The sequence below is a fragment of the Neovison vison genome, chromosome 10, assembly GCF_020171115.1.
Source record: "Neovison vison isolate M4711 chromosome 10, ASM_NN_V1, whole genome shotgun sequence".
Lineage (NCBI taxonomy): Eukaryota > Metazoa > Chordata > Mammalia > Carnivora > Mustelidae > Neogale > Neogale vison.
The window spans coordinates 35,384,350-35,400,118 of NC_058100.1; the positions used below are offsets into that span (position 1 = coordinate 35,384,350).

The 15,769-nt window shown below is 45.5% G+C and overlaps 1 protein-coding gene across 1 annotated transcript; it reads left to right on the forward strand.

Annotated features, from left to right (window-relative positions):
* Positions 1-2,411: 2,411 nt before the first annotated feature.
* FASLG (Fas ligand) lies at positions 2,412-10,072 on the forward strand. The gene is made up of 4 exons (XM_044266277.1): positions 2,412-2,762; positions 3,369-3,414; positions 7,832-7,888; positions 9,125-10,072. The coding sequence occupies exons 1-4, from the start codon at positions 2,427-2,429 to the stop codon at positions 9,517-9,519; spliced, it is 834 nt and encodes a 277-aa protein (XP_044122212.1). The 5' UTR covers positions 2,412-2,426; the 3' UTR covers positions 9,520-10,072.
* The last annotated feature ends 5,697 nt before the right edge of the window (positions 10,073-15,769 follow it).

Consider the following 15,769-nt stretch of genomic DNA (forward strand, 5'->3'; position numbering starts at 1 on the left):
CGGGGAGATTTGCTACACTTACTGCAACAGTGAGGGCAGCGTTTGCTGAGAGCTTACTTTGACTCTAAGCACTATTTAAGGTGCTTTGACCAGTGCTCACAGTGCCTGTGGAATCCCTTCTGTTCTGATCGGGCCCATTTTTATAGACGAGAAGACTGTGGCTCCGAGGAGGGGCAGTGGCCTGTCCAGTTCGCACAGCTCGTTAAGGGGAAGAACTGGGATCTGCCCCGGGCAGTTTACCCCCAGAGCCGCAACCCCCTAAGCATCGTGCAACACTCTCTCTCCACCCATCCCTGATGTGTGTTTTTTCACTCATCTGAATCTGCCACTAGCAGTAAAATTTTTCTAGTATAAAAAAGATGATTCTATACAATTTTTGTCAGAGTTCTCTCAGGGTACTTTCAAGGTTTTTTTTTGTTTGTTTTTGGTTCTTTTTTTTGGTTGTCTGTATGGTAGAATTCTTATACATTCTGATGATTACTTCTGGACTTGAAACTTGCCATTATTCACAACTATGAGTAAGCCCATGTGTGACTTCAAAGGCACATTAGCTCTGCCCACGTCGAAAAGAGAGTGAGACGCTCGTGCAGTTGTTCTGCTCCGGAGCGCAGAGTGGGGTGTGGGCAGAGGCGTCTGGGGAGGAGGCAGGGCCGCCTGTTGGACTCTAACGGGAAGGAGCCCCGTGTGTCCCGCTAGGGAATTTGGTTTCAGACCTTCCAGCACAAGGTGTTAGGCGAGAAGGCAAGATCTCTGAGTGTGTGTTTATCGGCGTGGTTCTTGTGTCATTCTGTGGGATGATCTGTGTCGGGAAGGCTGGTGGGGGGGGCAGTTGGGGTGTCCCTGAGCGACGGCAGGTGACAGCTAGTCGACGTCTGACCTAAGATAATAACAGGAAAACTAGAAATGGTGAGAGGGTGCTGATGAGAAACAGACTTGGGGAAGATCCACTGGCCTGGGTTCAGATGTTGCGGGAGAGAAAGAGAGGACTGAAGTCGTCCCCAGAAAGACTGACGTCAAGTGAAGCAGGTAGTATGGGAGGGGGTCGGTGGCAAGAGTGTGGCAGGGAACTAAATCTGGTGTTGCCTTGGCGGGGATGGAGAGCCAGAATGGTAGGTGCAGAAATGCCCCAGCATGATGGAAAGGCTAATGAGATCTGAACAGGGGAGTTCTCCAGTGAAATGGAAAAGCGGGTTTTATGAGCGGTTGGGAGTTGGTTTGGGAGCGTGTTTAGGACTGCAGTCAAGCATCTGGGAATCATGGGCACGTAAGTAGTACTCAAAGCCAGAGAGAAGGGTGAGGGCCGTCCAGATAGGGTTCCCATCTTTAGTAAAAGACAAATAGGACAATCAGTTAAATGTGAACGTCGGAAAAATGATAAATGACTTTTTAGTGTATCCCATATAACGTTTAGGATATACTTATCCTAAAAACAATTTATTATTATTTTCTATCCTAAAAAGGATTCACATTTCTTTATGTGAAATTCAAATTTGGGCATAATGTATTACACATGACAACCGTATCACAGGCTGCAAAGGAAGGCCTGCGGGGACTGATGTCCATTGCCTGGCCAGGGGGCCAGGGGGCCAGGGGGCCAGGGGGCCAGTGATGCACAGGGAGCGTGGGTGGCTGGCGGGAGACCTGCGGCAGCCCCGGGGACTGGGTTCGGCTGACTCCTGGGGTGTCCAGTATGCTAATGCTTCAAAACATACTAAAAAAAATGTGTGTGTGTGTGTGTGTGTGTGTGTGTGTTTTAGTGCAGACTATCCCAATTTTAAAAGGGGACCACAGTGAAGAGAAAAATCATAGTGAGGTCTATGAGTTCCATAACGCGTTTCAGCCACTGGTTTGCAGCCTCTGATCCAATCCCCAGAGAGGGGGTGGGGCAGATTTTACCCCATAAGTTATAGTGCTTTGCCGTGTCGGGGTAAATAGTACTAAGGTGTGGGGAAAGGATGGCAGCAAGGGGTCGATTCCCTGAGCAAAATGTAAGATGTGGGCAGGTCTCCGCTGCCTTCCACCGCACAGTCTCGCCCCCTGGGCCAGGACACCCCCCTCCCGGCCCCTGGCAGGTGGACAGAGCCCACAGGCCTGCGCCCGTGCCGCCTCCCTCGCGGGGCCTGAGAAGGACCAGGCTCTGCTGTGGCAGGCGGCGGGGACCCTGCGTGGGGCCCTGCAGGCCTCACCAGAGAACTGTGGGCGGAAACTTCCCGGGTTTGCTCTGCCTCTGGTGAGGCTTCTCAGCTTCAGATGCAAAGTCAGTGGGTGTCTCTGAGAAAGACAGAGGAGAGAGCGAGCGACAGAGAGGTGTTCCCCGGGGTTCTGGAAACTATAAAGAGCGAGCCGGCTCTCCTGCTCTCCAGCAGACAGTCAGCCGCGCCGCCCGGCCCGGACACCTGCGCTGGGGGCCAGCCCGACCCCGCGCCATGCAGCAGCCCCTGAATTACCCCCCGTACCCCCACATCTACTGGGTGGACGGCAGCGCCAGCTCCCCCTGGGCGCCTCCGGGCTCCGTCCTCCCGTGTCCGTCCTCTGTGCCCGGGAGGCCTGGGCCGAGGAGGCCGCCGCCGCCCCCGCCTCCGCCGCCACCACCGCCGCCCCTGCCTCCGGTGCCCCTGCCGCCTCTGAAGACGCGGAGGGACCACAACACAGGCCTGTGTCTCCTTGTGATGTTTTTCATGGTGCTGGTGGCCCTGGTCGGCCTGGGGCTGGGGCTGTTTCAGCTCTTCCACCTGCAGAAGGAGCTGGCGGAGCTCAGAGAGGTAGGCCCGTGTGGGCATTGCTGTGCGCTGGAGATGCGGGTGTAGACGGCTCTGCTGCAGCGGAGGGGTGGGGGGAAGTAGTGGGGGAGGGGGACACCGAGGCCAGAGGGACCGTGGCCTTGCTTGCAAAGTCTTTTCTAGTCCTTTCTCTTCCTGTCTTCGAAATGGGTCATTCTAGTCATTGTATCTCAGAGGCTGAGGCTCAAGTGAGTGAAAGGGATATTTGCTCTCTTGGAAAGGATCAGGGCCAAAATAGGACTGGCGGGGACTGTCCCTCCTTTCACAGCTGGCAGGGCCGCTGGCTGAACCTCTACCTAGAGGTTCGTGATTCAGGAAAGAAAAAGAATTTGGAGTCTTGCTCGGAAGTGAATTTGTTTAAATGACCCAACTAAATTTCCTTGGAAATACTTAAAAATGTTAGAACTATTCCAAATTGCAAAACCCGGGCATGGTGAGACAGGATGGCATGGCCAGAGTCTGAGTTAGGAGAGGTTCTGAGGTATGGAGATGCCCTTCTCAGGTTTATTCTGTTTACTTGACGGCTTTGCCTCCGCTTGCTCAAGGAACTTCATACTTACGATGCATCTTTTCCCTGTTTGTTGCCAGTCCACCAGCAAAAGTCATACAGCATCGTCTTTGGAGAAGCAAATAGGTGAGTCATTTTACGGATGTGTACTGAGTCTCTAAAGACGGTCCTCATTGCTGAACCACGTGTGGCTGATGCCTGGAATTCCATCCCACTCTTGGACACATTATACTACAAAAGGAATCTTGGCTAATTCAGAATCGTTGCTCATTTTGGTTCCTTGAGCTGCCCTAACATATGAAGTACATGTAATCATTCAAAATCAGTATAGCTGAGTACTGCGCACAATTCAAGTAATTTCCATTCGGCTTTGGAAAGAGACACACAGATGGAAAGAACCAACACAGCTGGTTCCATTGCTGCCGCCTTCACAGGCCTCCTGGTTTCCACGAACAGGGCAGTGGCTGTAGCTCCCAGGGGGGTGTAGAGGAGCAGGCAGAGACAGATGTTTCTGGGAAAAGTTGTCTCCTCTTCAAACTCTCTAAGAGATAACTCAAGAATCAAGCTTTATTTAAAGAAAAAAATTCTAGGATGCATTTAAGCTTTTATTTATTTATTTATTTATTTAGGGGGAAGGGGCAGAGGGAGAAGGAGAGAGAGACTTCAGAGCCCCGACACAGGGCTCCATCTCACCACCCTGAGTGAGATCATGACCGGAGCCGAAATCAAGAACCGGATGCTTAACTGACTGAGCCACCCAGGCACCCCTTAAGCTTTTAAAAAGTATGCAATTAATCATCCACGTTAAAGTTGTTCTTTTGCATTCACTGGCAGTCTTGAGGGGGAAACCTTAGCCATTTTTCAAGGGCTAGTCCAGCTTTCCCCACAAAGGCAATCATGAGGTACCTTCAATAAAAGAAAGGCCTCTGTTGAGATTCAGGACAAGGGAAAAGATGAAAATGTTGAACACTGACCTTGTGTGAAGTTTCAGGACATCGTCTGGAAACATGTGCAGGTAGGTTTAGCATGCTCTGGTTTATTCAACTGAGATCAACCGAACTTTGGATTCGGTAAGAGTTGGATGGGAGCTTGGAGCAAATCTGGTCCAGCCATCTCACAGTTCGGAAGAGAATTAGGGGATATGCCCCAAATAGCTGGTGTGGAACTGGGGTTAGGAGGAACACGGGCTCCTGGTGCTTTGTCACTGGCAGGGCTTTCCAGCACAGAGACTGGTGCTCTGTGAAATAGGGAAACTTCTGTCTTTGATGGCCACGGAAGGAGAAATAAAGATGAGAAGCAAGACGCCTCTGCAAAGACAATAGGTAAATCTTGGGAAGAAAATGAAAGGCAGCACTGGCCATCCAAGGAGGGGAGCCCCTTCCAGTTTCTCTTATGTGCCTATTGTAGGTGACCCAAGTCACCCTACTGCTTCAGAATGTGGACTCTGGAGGACCCATCCTGTGGATGCTCTGGTCTCTGGTTCTAGGCCTAAGTCCCTAAGTGTTAGAAAGTCCTGATGTATTCAAGCAGAGTAGAAATATTTGTTAGAAAAATAAAACCTTTGGAGGATTTCTAAAATAAAAGAGCTTTGAAAATCAGTGGAATGTGGCTGGTGAGACCGGTACCTAATTACTCATCTCTCCGCCACTCTCTGGCATCATTTTAGTGATTAAAAGTCAAGTGCACAGATGACCCAGGTCTGTCTCTTCCAGTAAAAAGCGTCTTGTCATCCACGCAGATGGACTGGAGGTTGGTGAATTTCCCCACAGAGAACAAAGTAGCCACTTTATTAATAGGAAAACAGATGCAAATCAAACAAGGGTATATCCATTTTCATTCATCCCATTAGTGAAGATTTAAAAAAACCAGAATGGCAAAAATGTGAGAAAAAATTTTGCTTAAGCATTAGTTGACAGCCCGGGAACATGTAAATTGCTATATTCGTTCTGAAGACCAGTTGCAAAAATGTACGAAGGATTAAAAATGTTAATTTACCAGACACCTGAGTGGCTCAGTCAGCTAAGCTTCTGCCTTCTGCTCAGGTCATGATCCCAGGGTTCTGGGATTGAGCCCCGCATCAGGCTCCCCGCTCAGCCAAGAGCCTGGTTCTCCCTCTCCCTCTGCCTGCCGCTCCCCCTGCTTGTGCTCACGTGCTCTCTCTCTCTCTCTCTGTCTGTCAAATAAATAAACGAAATCTTCTTTTTAAAAAAGTGTTAATTTACCATGTAATCTCATCACTAAGAATTTATCTTAATAAGATAATCAGAGATATACCCCAAAACTCATAGATAATTATGTTCATCATTACCTTATGAGCCTATTTGTAATAAATAAGTCAGAAGAAACTAAATGCCTCTTAATAGGAAATTAAATACGTCATGGTATATTCAGAGGGCCTCCTATGCAGCGACTGAATTCTATATAATTACATTTAAGGCCATGGAGAGTGTGCACTCTATATTGTTAAATAAAAAAGACAAGTTATAAAACTATGCTTGGTTTAAATCAACTATATAAGTGCATGTGTATATTTTTATATTCTTGGTAAAGAATTAGAAGTACTTGTACTTCAACAAATTAACAGTGATTTTCTCTGGGATGTACTATCCAAGATTATTTAAACATACTTATTTGCTTCTTTTTCATTTTCCATTTTTCCACAGTTCACTCATTTAAGTCTTTTATTCATTCACAAATGTTCTTGGAGAGCTTCTTATGTCCCAGGCGGGTGCTGGGTGTAGGTGATGACTAAGAACAAGAGAGACAAGGGTCCTACCCCGAGGGAGCTTTCAGAGCGCAGTAAAGGGTAAATAAAAGTAAGCAAGCAGACTATAATTTCAAACTGTACTAAGTGCGGTGTAACATAGAGTGGTCTGGAAAGTCCCCTCTAAGGAGGTGTTGTGTGCGCGTGCATGTGTGTGGGGTGGTGTGGGAGGATAGTGGAGAACATTCCAGCAGTGAGAATGGCATGTGCAAAGGCCCCAGGGGTAGGAAACATTCATCACCTACGTGTAGGATCTCTTTCCAGTTTATTTCAGCATTTCTCCAGCAGGTATTCTTACTAAGGACCCTCTGTGAAAATCACACTGTGCACCGCTCTGCGAGGGATAGAAAGATATGCAGCCTGTGGTTCTCTGTTCCATTTCCTGTCAGTACATGGCTGAATGCCAGACCAGTTGCACAGATGGTTTGTGGTATAGGAATGTAGAGGAGACTCAGTTTTGCCTTTCCTGTTCGCTAACACCTCCTTCATGGTGGGTGGTCTTGGGTGGCTAGAGAGGACGTGATTACTCAGGTCATGTTCTCAGCTCATAGTGGCAATCTCACGCCACAGGTGAGTTTTACAGGCTAATTGTAATGAACCTGATGTGGATGAGGGCCCGTCTGTGAATCTTTCTTAAATGCGTTAGCTGAATTCATTAGCTAAGTGGTGGCTCTCATTGGTTAAAATATTTGAAGTCAGAGAAATAATGACTACTTTGGGAGCTAGTGTCTATTCTACTTCCTCCAATTTAATTCAGCAAATATTTGCTGTTCGCATGCCCACTCTGGTGGATTAAACACGTAGTAGGAAGTTTGCCATTTATTGGGTGGGAGTAAGACAAGCCATGCAGTTATCACAGAAATGGAGAGTCAGAACTGACAAAAGAGGTAAAGACAAAGTGACTCTAGGCTTCAAAGGAGGGAAGGACCATATTCGATTAAAATGGCCTGGGAGGGTTTCCCCCAAGAAATAGGTATTGCAGGTGGTACTTATGGGGTGATAGGAATTTGCCACAAAGATCTCTCTGGAGGGCGTTCTGAGCGGATGAACAGCATGAGCAAAGGGCTGGAGGGCTGGAAGCTGGGTGGGTTCAGATCACATCAGCGCCTGTGTTGTGCCGCCTTGGCCGATCTGAGCAAGCAGAGGAGGGGAGGCTGGACAGACAGGCAGAGATCATGTGGCTGGGGATATGTTACATGTGCAATGGGGAGTTAGTCAAGACATCTGAGATCTGAGGGTGATTAATATGGGCAGATGGTTGAATGCCACTGAGGGGAAGACCTCGTGGCCAGGTGGTAAAATCATAGTCTTCTTTGGCCTCTGTCCTGATGAGTCCTAGAGGCAGCAGAACTGGAAAAAGTCCTAGTCTGGAGCCAGGAGACTTGAGCGTCCATCCTATTCTGACCTTGTGTAGCTGGGTGTTCTTGGCCAACTGAGCTCATTTAGCCATCAAGCAATAATCCCTACCTCAGAGGATTGTGGCAAGGTCAAATGCAGTAACTGATATGATAGCTCTTTTTCAATCAACCTTTTTATTGTCTTTTCATGACATCATCTGTGCATAGGTCTATCTCAGTTTGGTTTACCTTTTACCTCTGTTTCTGAAGTACCGATGGCTGCAAGTTCTACGGTTTGCACTTGGATGATTAATGTATGTTAGACTGTTGCCATTTATGTTTTTAAAAAATTGTTTTTATTTAAATGACCAGTTTGGAGTCCCAACAAAAGAATAACTGGTATCTCATTTTTATATGTATCTTTCATCTCTCCATGATGCAGGTCAACCCCATCTGCCCTCTGAAAAAAGGGAGCTGAGAAAAGTGGCCCATCTAACAGGTCTGTATCTGGGAGGTACATGGGTCTTGGGAAAGCCTTTGACAGGAAAAGCCTTTGACAGGTTGGGGACTGTGCTCGGAGGGCGTTGCTGCTTTCTGGTGATAGTATTTGATACCTAAGAATAGTCCTATCTTAATAGTCAAGTCAACCTCACAGCCAAACTGCACACCTACTCTAGTCTAGGCCATGTTCTGAACTGACAAAATGGAGCGGAGTATGAGAGGACCCCTGCCCAGGAGGAGCTCACTGTTTTAAGTCATTCCAAAGACCCCTAGGGGATTTGGGGCATGGGTTCAAGAGGTGAGATCTGGGGAGGTGGGGAGTGATCAATTATTTTAGTCAGTGCTTTTCTGGTTTTCTGGAAGAGCTTCACTGTGCTTTGTGCAAGACTAGAAGTAGGAGTAAGAGGAAGGGCCCAGTCCTGGCCCTGGTGGACTTCCTGCATGTGGCCAGGTAGTGAGAACAATGTGGTGTGGGCATTCCCAGGACACAGTCCATGAATATCTGAGAAGCGGACAAGTATCATAGAAAGGATATGCCACTGCCCTGGAATTATTTAGGCAGAAGCTGTAGAATGATCCCGTCTGGATCACCAGATATTTATTGAACACGTGTGCTGAGCTCTAGAGACATGTAGTAGATTAATAATGTGATTCCTGCCTTCAAGGAACTTAAAATCTAATAGGGAAATACAGGTACATAAGTGATCATTTCGGTACTACAGAGTGTTCTTTGCTTAAGGTATGATTATACTGCTATGGAGACATAAAAGAAGGGGGATTTTAGCCCAAAGTGGAGGTACTGAAGACTTCTTAGTATAGGTGAGGAGTTGAACCAGATGATCCCTAAGGGTTCTTCCCAACTTTAGAATTTCCTTGGGTTTGGCTTTTTTCCACCTAGAGAGACCTCAAAACCTAGAAATTTTGGTGTTAGTTCTGAAGATCATACAGTCTGTGATCCAGAGAACTAAACTAATTTCATTAATGTCTCCTTATAATTGATTAGGATATATATTATTGTCCCAGTTGTGTAGATGACAAAATTAGGGCAAGCAATTCGATAGCGGTGTCGCAGGAATTCAGTGATGGATCGAGTCTGACCCGTTAGCCAGTTCCATATGGGCAGTGCCATTTTGGTCCTTTGCTCAAGGAACGGCCCACAGTTTCACCTTGGAAGCTTCGTTTGTTGGGCGCATGAGCAGTCCTGGCTGAAAGCTCCTCTCTGATTTGATTTCAGGCAAGCCCAACTCAAGATCCATCCCTCTGGAATGGGAAGACACATATGGAATTGCCCTTGTCTCTGGGGTGAAGTATAAGAAGGGTGGCCTTGTGATCAATGACACTGGGCTCTACTTTGTGTATTCCAAAGTGTACTTCAGGGGTCAGTCCTGCAACAACCGGCCCCTGAATCACAAGGTCTATTTGAGGAACTCTAAGTATCCCCAGGATCTAGTGCTGATGGAGGGGAAGTTAATGAACTACTGCACTACTGGCCAGATGTGGGCCCGCAGCAGCTACCTGGGGGCAGTATTCAATCTCACCAGTTCTGACCATTTATATGTTAATGTGTCTGAACTGTCTCTGGTCAGTTTTGAGGAATCTAAGACCTTTTTTGGCTTATATAAGCTCTAAGAAAAGCACTTTGGGATTCTCTCCACATGGTTCCTTATTACAGCCCTGAAAATATGGTCTTGAATGAGAGTCTTCTTAAGCCCACTTGAGATCAAGTGAGAAGAAATGAGCCAAGAGTATCTAGAGACCACAGGGTCCAGCAGATCTACCGTTCCTCATCTCATGAGCCAGACGGGAGGGGGAATACGACTGAAGAACACGAGATTTGGGGCTGCCGTGTGAAATGCAGAGGCAGGAAGAAGCAGCCACCAGGGTGTTCTACACTCATTTTAAGTGTCCACAAGCATTTTAGCACATTGACAAGGACACCTGTTAACTCACCTCTTGGAGTGGGTCTACTGTCTACCTCGTGGTGGCTGTCTTTCAGATATGGATGTGACATGAGTGTACAAGGGATGGAAAAAGAGGACTAGGCTTGTGTGATAAGCTAAAGAGACCGAAAGGCCAGTGTCCCATTGGAAGCACGTTAACTTCTGAAGGCAGAGCCGGAGCCACCAGGTGACGCTAACAGAGAAGCGAGGGGGATCTTTGGGGAAGTTGCTCCATTCCTCACACAGCATGTATATTTCCAGTGCAATTTTAGGTGTGTGTGTGTGTGTGTGTGTGTGTGTGTACTCACATGTATGTGACTAGAAGAGTTACATAAGAAGAGACAATGTGGAACTTGTGAAGGATATGTTAGGAAAACATGGGTTGCATTTAATGGTAGATTTTGAATACCTCTTGGCAACCAACTCAGTTGTCCTTAAAATAGTCCTCAAGACTCTTTGATTGTCACCTGTTCATGCTGTTCTCCTATAATATAACCAGTATTTATATCTTTTGTGTATTTTAATAAAAAGAGTAAGTGTAATAAAAATTACATTTTAGAATACAGGCCAACATTATGAATGTACTTGTTGGAAATCACTAAAATTTGTTTTTTTTTAATCCCCTTATAATTTCTTTCCTCCATGGCTTCACTCCTTTTGCCTTAAGGCCACATTAAGAAGGACTCACTGGAATGAACACCGTGAAGCAAATCCATCATTGCCAGACACCCCTCTCCCCAGTCTGTTTCCATTACCCAGAGTTTTTATTGTCTATATTATTGCCAATGTTAAGCTCACCCAACTTTCAACAGATTTGATGACAGCTTCCCCCAGGCTTCCCCTGGAGCAGAGCCATAGCATAGTGGAAAGGGCACAGACTTTGGGCTGAAAAACATGAACTTGAGTCTTTGTTCGTCTACTTTCTAAATGCAATCATGGGGTGAGTCCCTTGACTTCTCTTGGACAAAAATGACCGATACGTATATTAAGTATCTGGTCGTGGCATCTATCAGTTCAATCAGTCACTCAGTGAGAGGTACTTCTAGCTCCAGAAAAAGCCACTGACCGGAGGCCTCCGTCCAAGCACCTGGTTTCTCAGGTTCTCCCGCTCTTCTGTCACAATGACCTTTTCCTAATTTTTTCAACCACTCTCTAACACCCCCCCCCAGACTTCGTCTTTATTAAAAACTATGGTATTTCCTTTACAATTTGATTTCAGACATCTTATTTTTCTATCATCTCCTATTATTCCAGCTTAATTGCTCCAACATTTTGTCCCCAAAAATGTGTCTGTTTTTACCACATGAGACCTCTGATAAACTTGATCATTTCCTTACATATCCATCAGCGCCTTCTTTATCTTCATTCCTCTCTCTGACAAGTTTTGCGTCTCCCTCTGTCCTTATAATCACTATCTTGGAAAATTTCTCAATTCCAGAATATTCTGCATCCTCCCTGTATCCCCCTTGCAAAAATCCCATTTCCTTTGAGCTGGCATCCTACAAGCTGGATGTTGCTAGAAAAAAATTATCCAGACAGGCTGGTTTCTGTTTACTTTTAGCTGTCATCTACTTAAATCAATTACTCTTAATCCCTGATTTATTTCTATCTTTTGATTGATTTGAGTAAGTAATACCTGTACATAGTACAAATTTTAAAAGGCCTAAAAAGACATAGGATGACAGTAAGTCCTGTTTTCAATCTGTCCCATGACCCTATTCCTGTCCACAGAGAGTATCACGGTCTCCTTATGTATCTTTCCAGAGATGGTCTGTGTGTATGACATCAGTTTACATCTGGGTTTCCCAACCTTGGTTCCATTGACATTCTGAGCTGGATAATTCTCTGTTGCGGGGTCTGTCCCATGCACTGCTGTATGCTTAGCAGTATCTCTGCCTTCTATCCCCTGGATGCTAGCAGCACTGTCCCCTCCTCCGTGTGTGATAACCAAGAATATCTCTAGGCATTGGCAGATGTGCCCAGGCTGGGGATGGGGAGACAAAAATCTGCCCTATTTGAGAAACACTGCTTTACATTAGTGATCACAGATCTCAGATGGGCACTCAACACTGCCTACCACTTTTTCCTCAGTTCCCTGCCAACCAGGTTTTTCCACTCTTTGAGACAGTTATGTCATACCTTTTCCTCTTGCAAACCCACCATATCCCCTCCTCCCACTATGGAACCTCACTTAACACTATCAAAACACAAATCTACCCACATCTGCATGATCTCTTTCTTTTATCCTTACAGCGGAAGAGGAGGATCATCTCTTCATTTGTGCATTAGATCCATTTCTAATCCCTACGTGCCCTCGTTAAAATTGTCTCTTCCGGGGGCGCCTGGGTGGCTCAGTGGGTTAAAGCCTCTGCCTTCGGCTCGGGTCATGATCCCAGGGTCCTGGGATCGAGCCTCACATTGGGCTCTCTGCTCAGCAGGGAGCCTGCTTCCACCTCTCTCTCTGTCTGCCTCTCTGCCTCCTTGTGATTTCTGTCTGTCAAATAAATAAATAAATCTTTAAAAAAAAAAAATTGTCTCTTCCGGGGGCACCTGAGTGGCTCAGTGGGTTAAAGCCTCTGCCTTCAGCTCAGGTCATGACCTCAGGGTCCTGGGATCGAGCCCCGCATCCAGCTCTCTGCTCAGCGGGGAACCTGCTTCCCCATCTCTCTTTGCCTGCCTCTCTGCCTACTTGTGATCTCTCTTTCTGTCAAATAAATAAATAAATAAAGTCTTAAAATAAAATTGTCTCTTCCGGATCCTCAAACAATCTCTATGAAATGATTTCCACCAGCATGTACATATATTCAAATATCCTTTTTCGATAAAAGACAACCCAGCCCAAACCAAAAAAATCCCAAACCTTTCTTTAACTTTCCTCTTCTCCAGAGATGGCTGCATTTCTCATTTTTCCTGGTTGAGATGAACTTCTGAGAAGGTTGTTTCCACACGGGCTCCATTTCCTCAGCCATGAATGTCTTCTTCAGGCTCCTCACATGGCTGGCTTCTTCTTACCTTTCAGGGCTTAGTTCGAAGTCACCACCTCAGATCGTTCTTAGAGCCTCCTCTCTTTGTCATTATTTTATTTCCCTTTAGTTCCTTTTTCATAACTAGCATAGCAGGTGGTTATATTATTTACTTGACCACTTAAAAATACCTGTTTTTCTACTAAAATAAAATAAGACCTTTTCTACTTTGTCTACCACTATATCTTCTTCACCAAATCCAGTGGCTGGCATATATTAGGAGCTCAAAAAATATCTGTTTACTGGATAACCTTAATTATATAACAGACGTTTCTCAGTTTGGGGTATGTGTGTATGTTTCTTGGAATGGTGAATATATTCACTTCTAGTCGTAGGATTGCCTTATGAATGTATGTGAGTGTTTTTTTAGCTTTGAGTAGATTATTTAATGGGAATTTGAGGCTGCAGATTAAAAAAAAAAAGTGCATCCTAATTCTTAGTACTGGAAAATAAGAAAAATCTATTTGGTGTCTGGCATTACCAGGAGTTATTCAGGATACTGTTGAGGGAAACTACTGGGTAACTAGAGCTGAACATGTCACTCAGAAGATATTCAATAAATATTTGTTGAAAAAATTAATTAGCAAAACCAAGGTTCCCGGCGGGAGAGTGTCACCTGCTCTCCTTGAAACTCTTCTGTTGATTCATCTGTTTCCTGACCAGGTACCTCATGAAGAAAGCCAGGGAGGTATCATTCTTCTTTTGGCTGCTTCTCTGTATTCCTAGCCCTCACAATGAAACTCCTCCTCATCCCTTTTCTCCTCTTTCGGCTCCAGCCATCAGGTATACCCATTCTAAGGGTAACGGGAAGGTTTCCAGTCTTTTTAAATCAATGGATCCTTCAAGATACTGACTTGAGGGAAATTGGAGGGGGACGTGAACCATGAGAGACTATGGACTCTGAAAAACAATCTGAGGGTTTTGAAGGGGCGGGGGGGGTGGGGTGGGAGGTTGGGGGAACCAGGTGGTGGGGATTAGGCAGGGCACGTATGGCACAGAGCACTGGGTGTGCTGCAAAAACAATGAATACTGCTACGCTGAAAAGAAAGTTAAAAGAAATGTTAAAAAAAGAAAAAAAAAAGATAAGGACACCAAAGCAAAGAGAAAGTAAGAATGGCATTGGGGCTTCCCGAGATGAGATAAGGCAATCAGCTAGCCGTGGCATTACTGACATTTTTATCTTTCTAAGACTGAGCTCTACTAGGATGCCTTTGGGGTTTTTTGGAAAATAGGGCCATAACTTACTTACTGCAGGAAAGAGATGTTAACCGTTCCTTCAGGAACCTTGAGTTATTTTCCTTTACCTCAGTAGGAACATAAAGTATGCCAAAAAATTAAAACTTTTAATTATGTTCAGATAACCACTGTATAGTACATAATTGGTCCCGATGCACCTTTCTGTGATTCATAGTTACGCGTAACACCCAGTGCCCGTCACAGCACGTGCTGTCCTCAATACCCATCTTTTTTGATGAACTCATCAAAAATGGGGTCTGCCATTGTTACTTTTGAGATGCTAAACCCACAGTAGAACACTTAAAAAAAGAAGAAGAGGGAGAGGATTACTTCTTTCAGTAGTTTGAGGTTTTCTTTCTTTCCAAACAACCCAAAACACACAGAACCCATGTTTTTCTTTAGCACCCCCAAGGTGGTGACCTTGTATTCTCTGAAGTCGGTTTGACTTACCACAGCTTACTAGGAAATGAGCTCTACAGGGGGCCATCATTATGTGTGTGACTCATTGGAACCAACCGAGCACTGGAAGATGGGAATTGGAGAGAGAAGCCTAGCTTAGAGCCCTGAGACAAACTGTAAGATTTCCTTAGGGTTAAGCCGTAGACAATCCCTTGTCTTTTTTTTTTTTTTTTTTTTAAAGATTTTATTTATTTATTTGACAGAGAGAGATCACAAGTAGACAGAGAGGCAGGCAGAGAGAGAGAGAGAGAGGGAAGCAGACTCCCCGCTGAGCAGAGAGCCCGATGCGGGACTCGATCCCAGGACCCTGAGACCGTGACCCGAGCCGAAGGCAGCGGCTTAACCCACTGAGCCACCCAGGCGCCCGACAATCCCTTGTCTTTATCTAAAAAGCATGCCATCTCTATGTTAAATTATATTTTTCAAAGGGGCCTGCTTAAGTTCTGGTATTAGTAGAGACAGATTTTTACTTTCTGTAAAAATTTCTGTATTTTCTTGTTTGTTTTTTTCCTTTGGATCATCCAGAGGTGGGATGAGGTGGCCCTGGGACATTAGAATCAGAACCCCATTTTTTAGGGTCTTCAGACTCAGAATCAAACCTTATTCAGAAATATCGTAACTGTAGATGGTAACCAGGAAACTCTGGGATTCACTGAAAAGCCAACATGCCTTGGAAATACAGAAAGATAAGTGGATATTCTGCTCCTTACAGTTCACCTGGAACAGGGGAAACTATTGCCTCAGTGGTGACTTTCTCACTATTGCCAAACCTTCATCCTTATTGGGAGACATTTCTCCACAGTTTGAGCTGTTCATCTTCAGGGAGAAGCACAAGGCAGATATCCCTTTTATGCCACTTGGAAGCTCCTTTGGCTCTATGGGGTCACCTTTTCTTCTGCTTCTCAGTTGAATGACACAAACCCAATGTCACATTCTGTGGAAAGTCAAGTCTTCTCTCCGGTTTCCTGCAAATTTCAGGAAGACCCTTCATTCTCTTGGGCAGCCTGCATTAGAACAGCCCTCTTAGAAATAATACAAAGCAACCTCTCTTTTAAGACAAAAGTTTTCATTACCACATTTCCAACAGGTGGAACTCCATTTCCAACACATCCTTGATCTGAAAACTTCCTGGATAGGAGCTCAGTGAACTGCGATGAAGCCCCTATCAGCCCTGCACTATGTTACATCTTAGAAAATTCTTTCTCAGATTTGATTGAAATC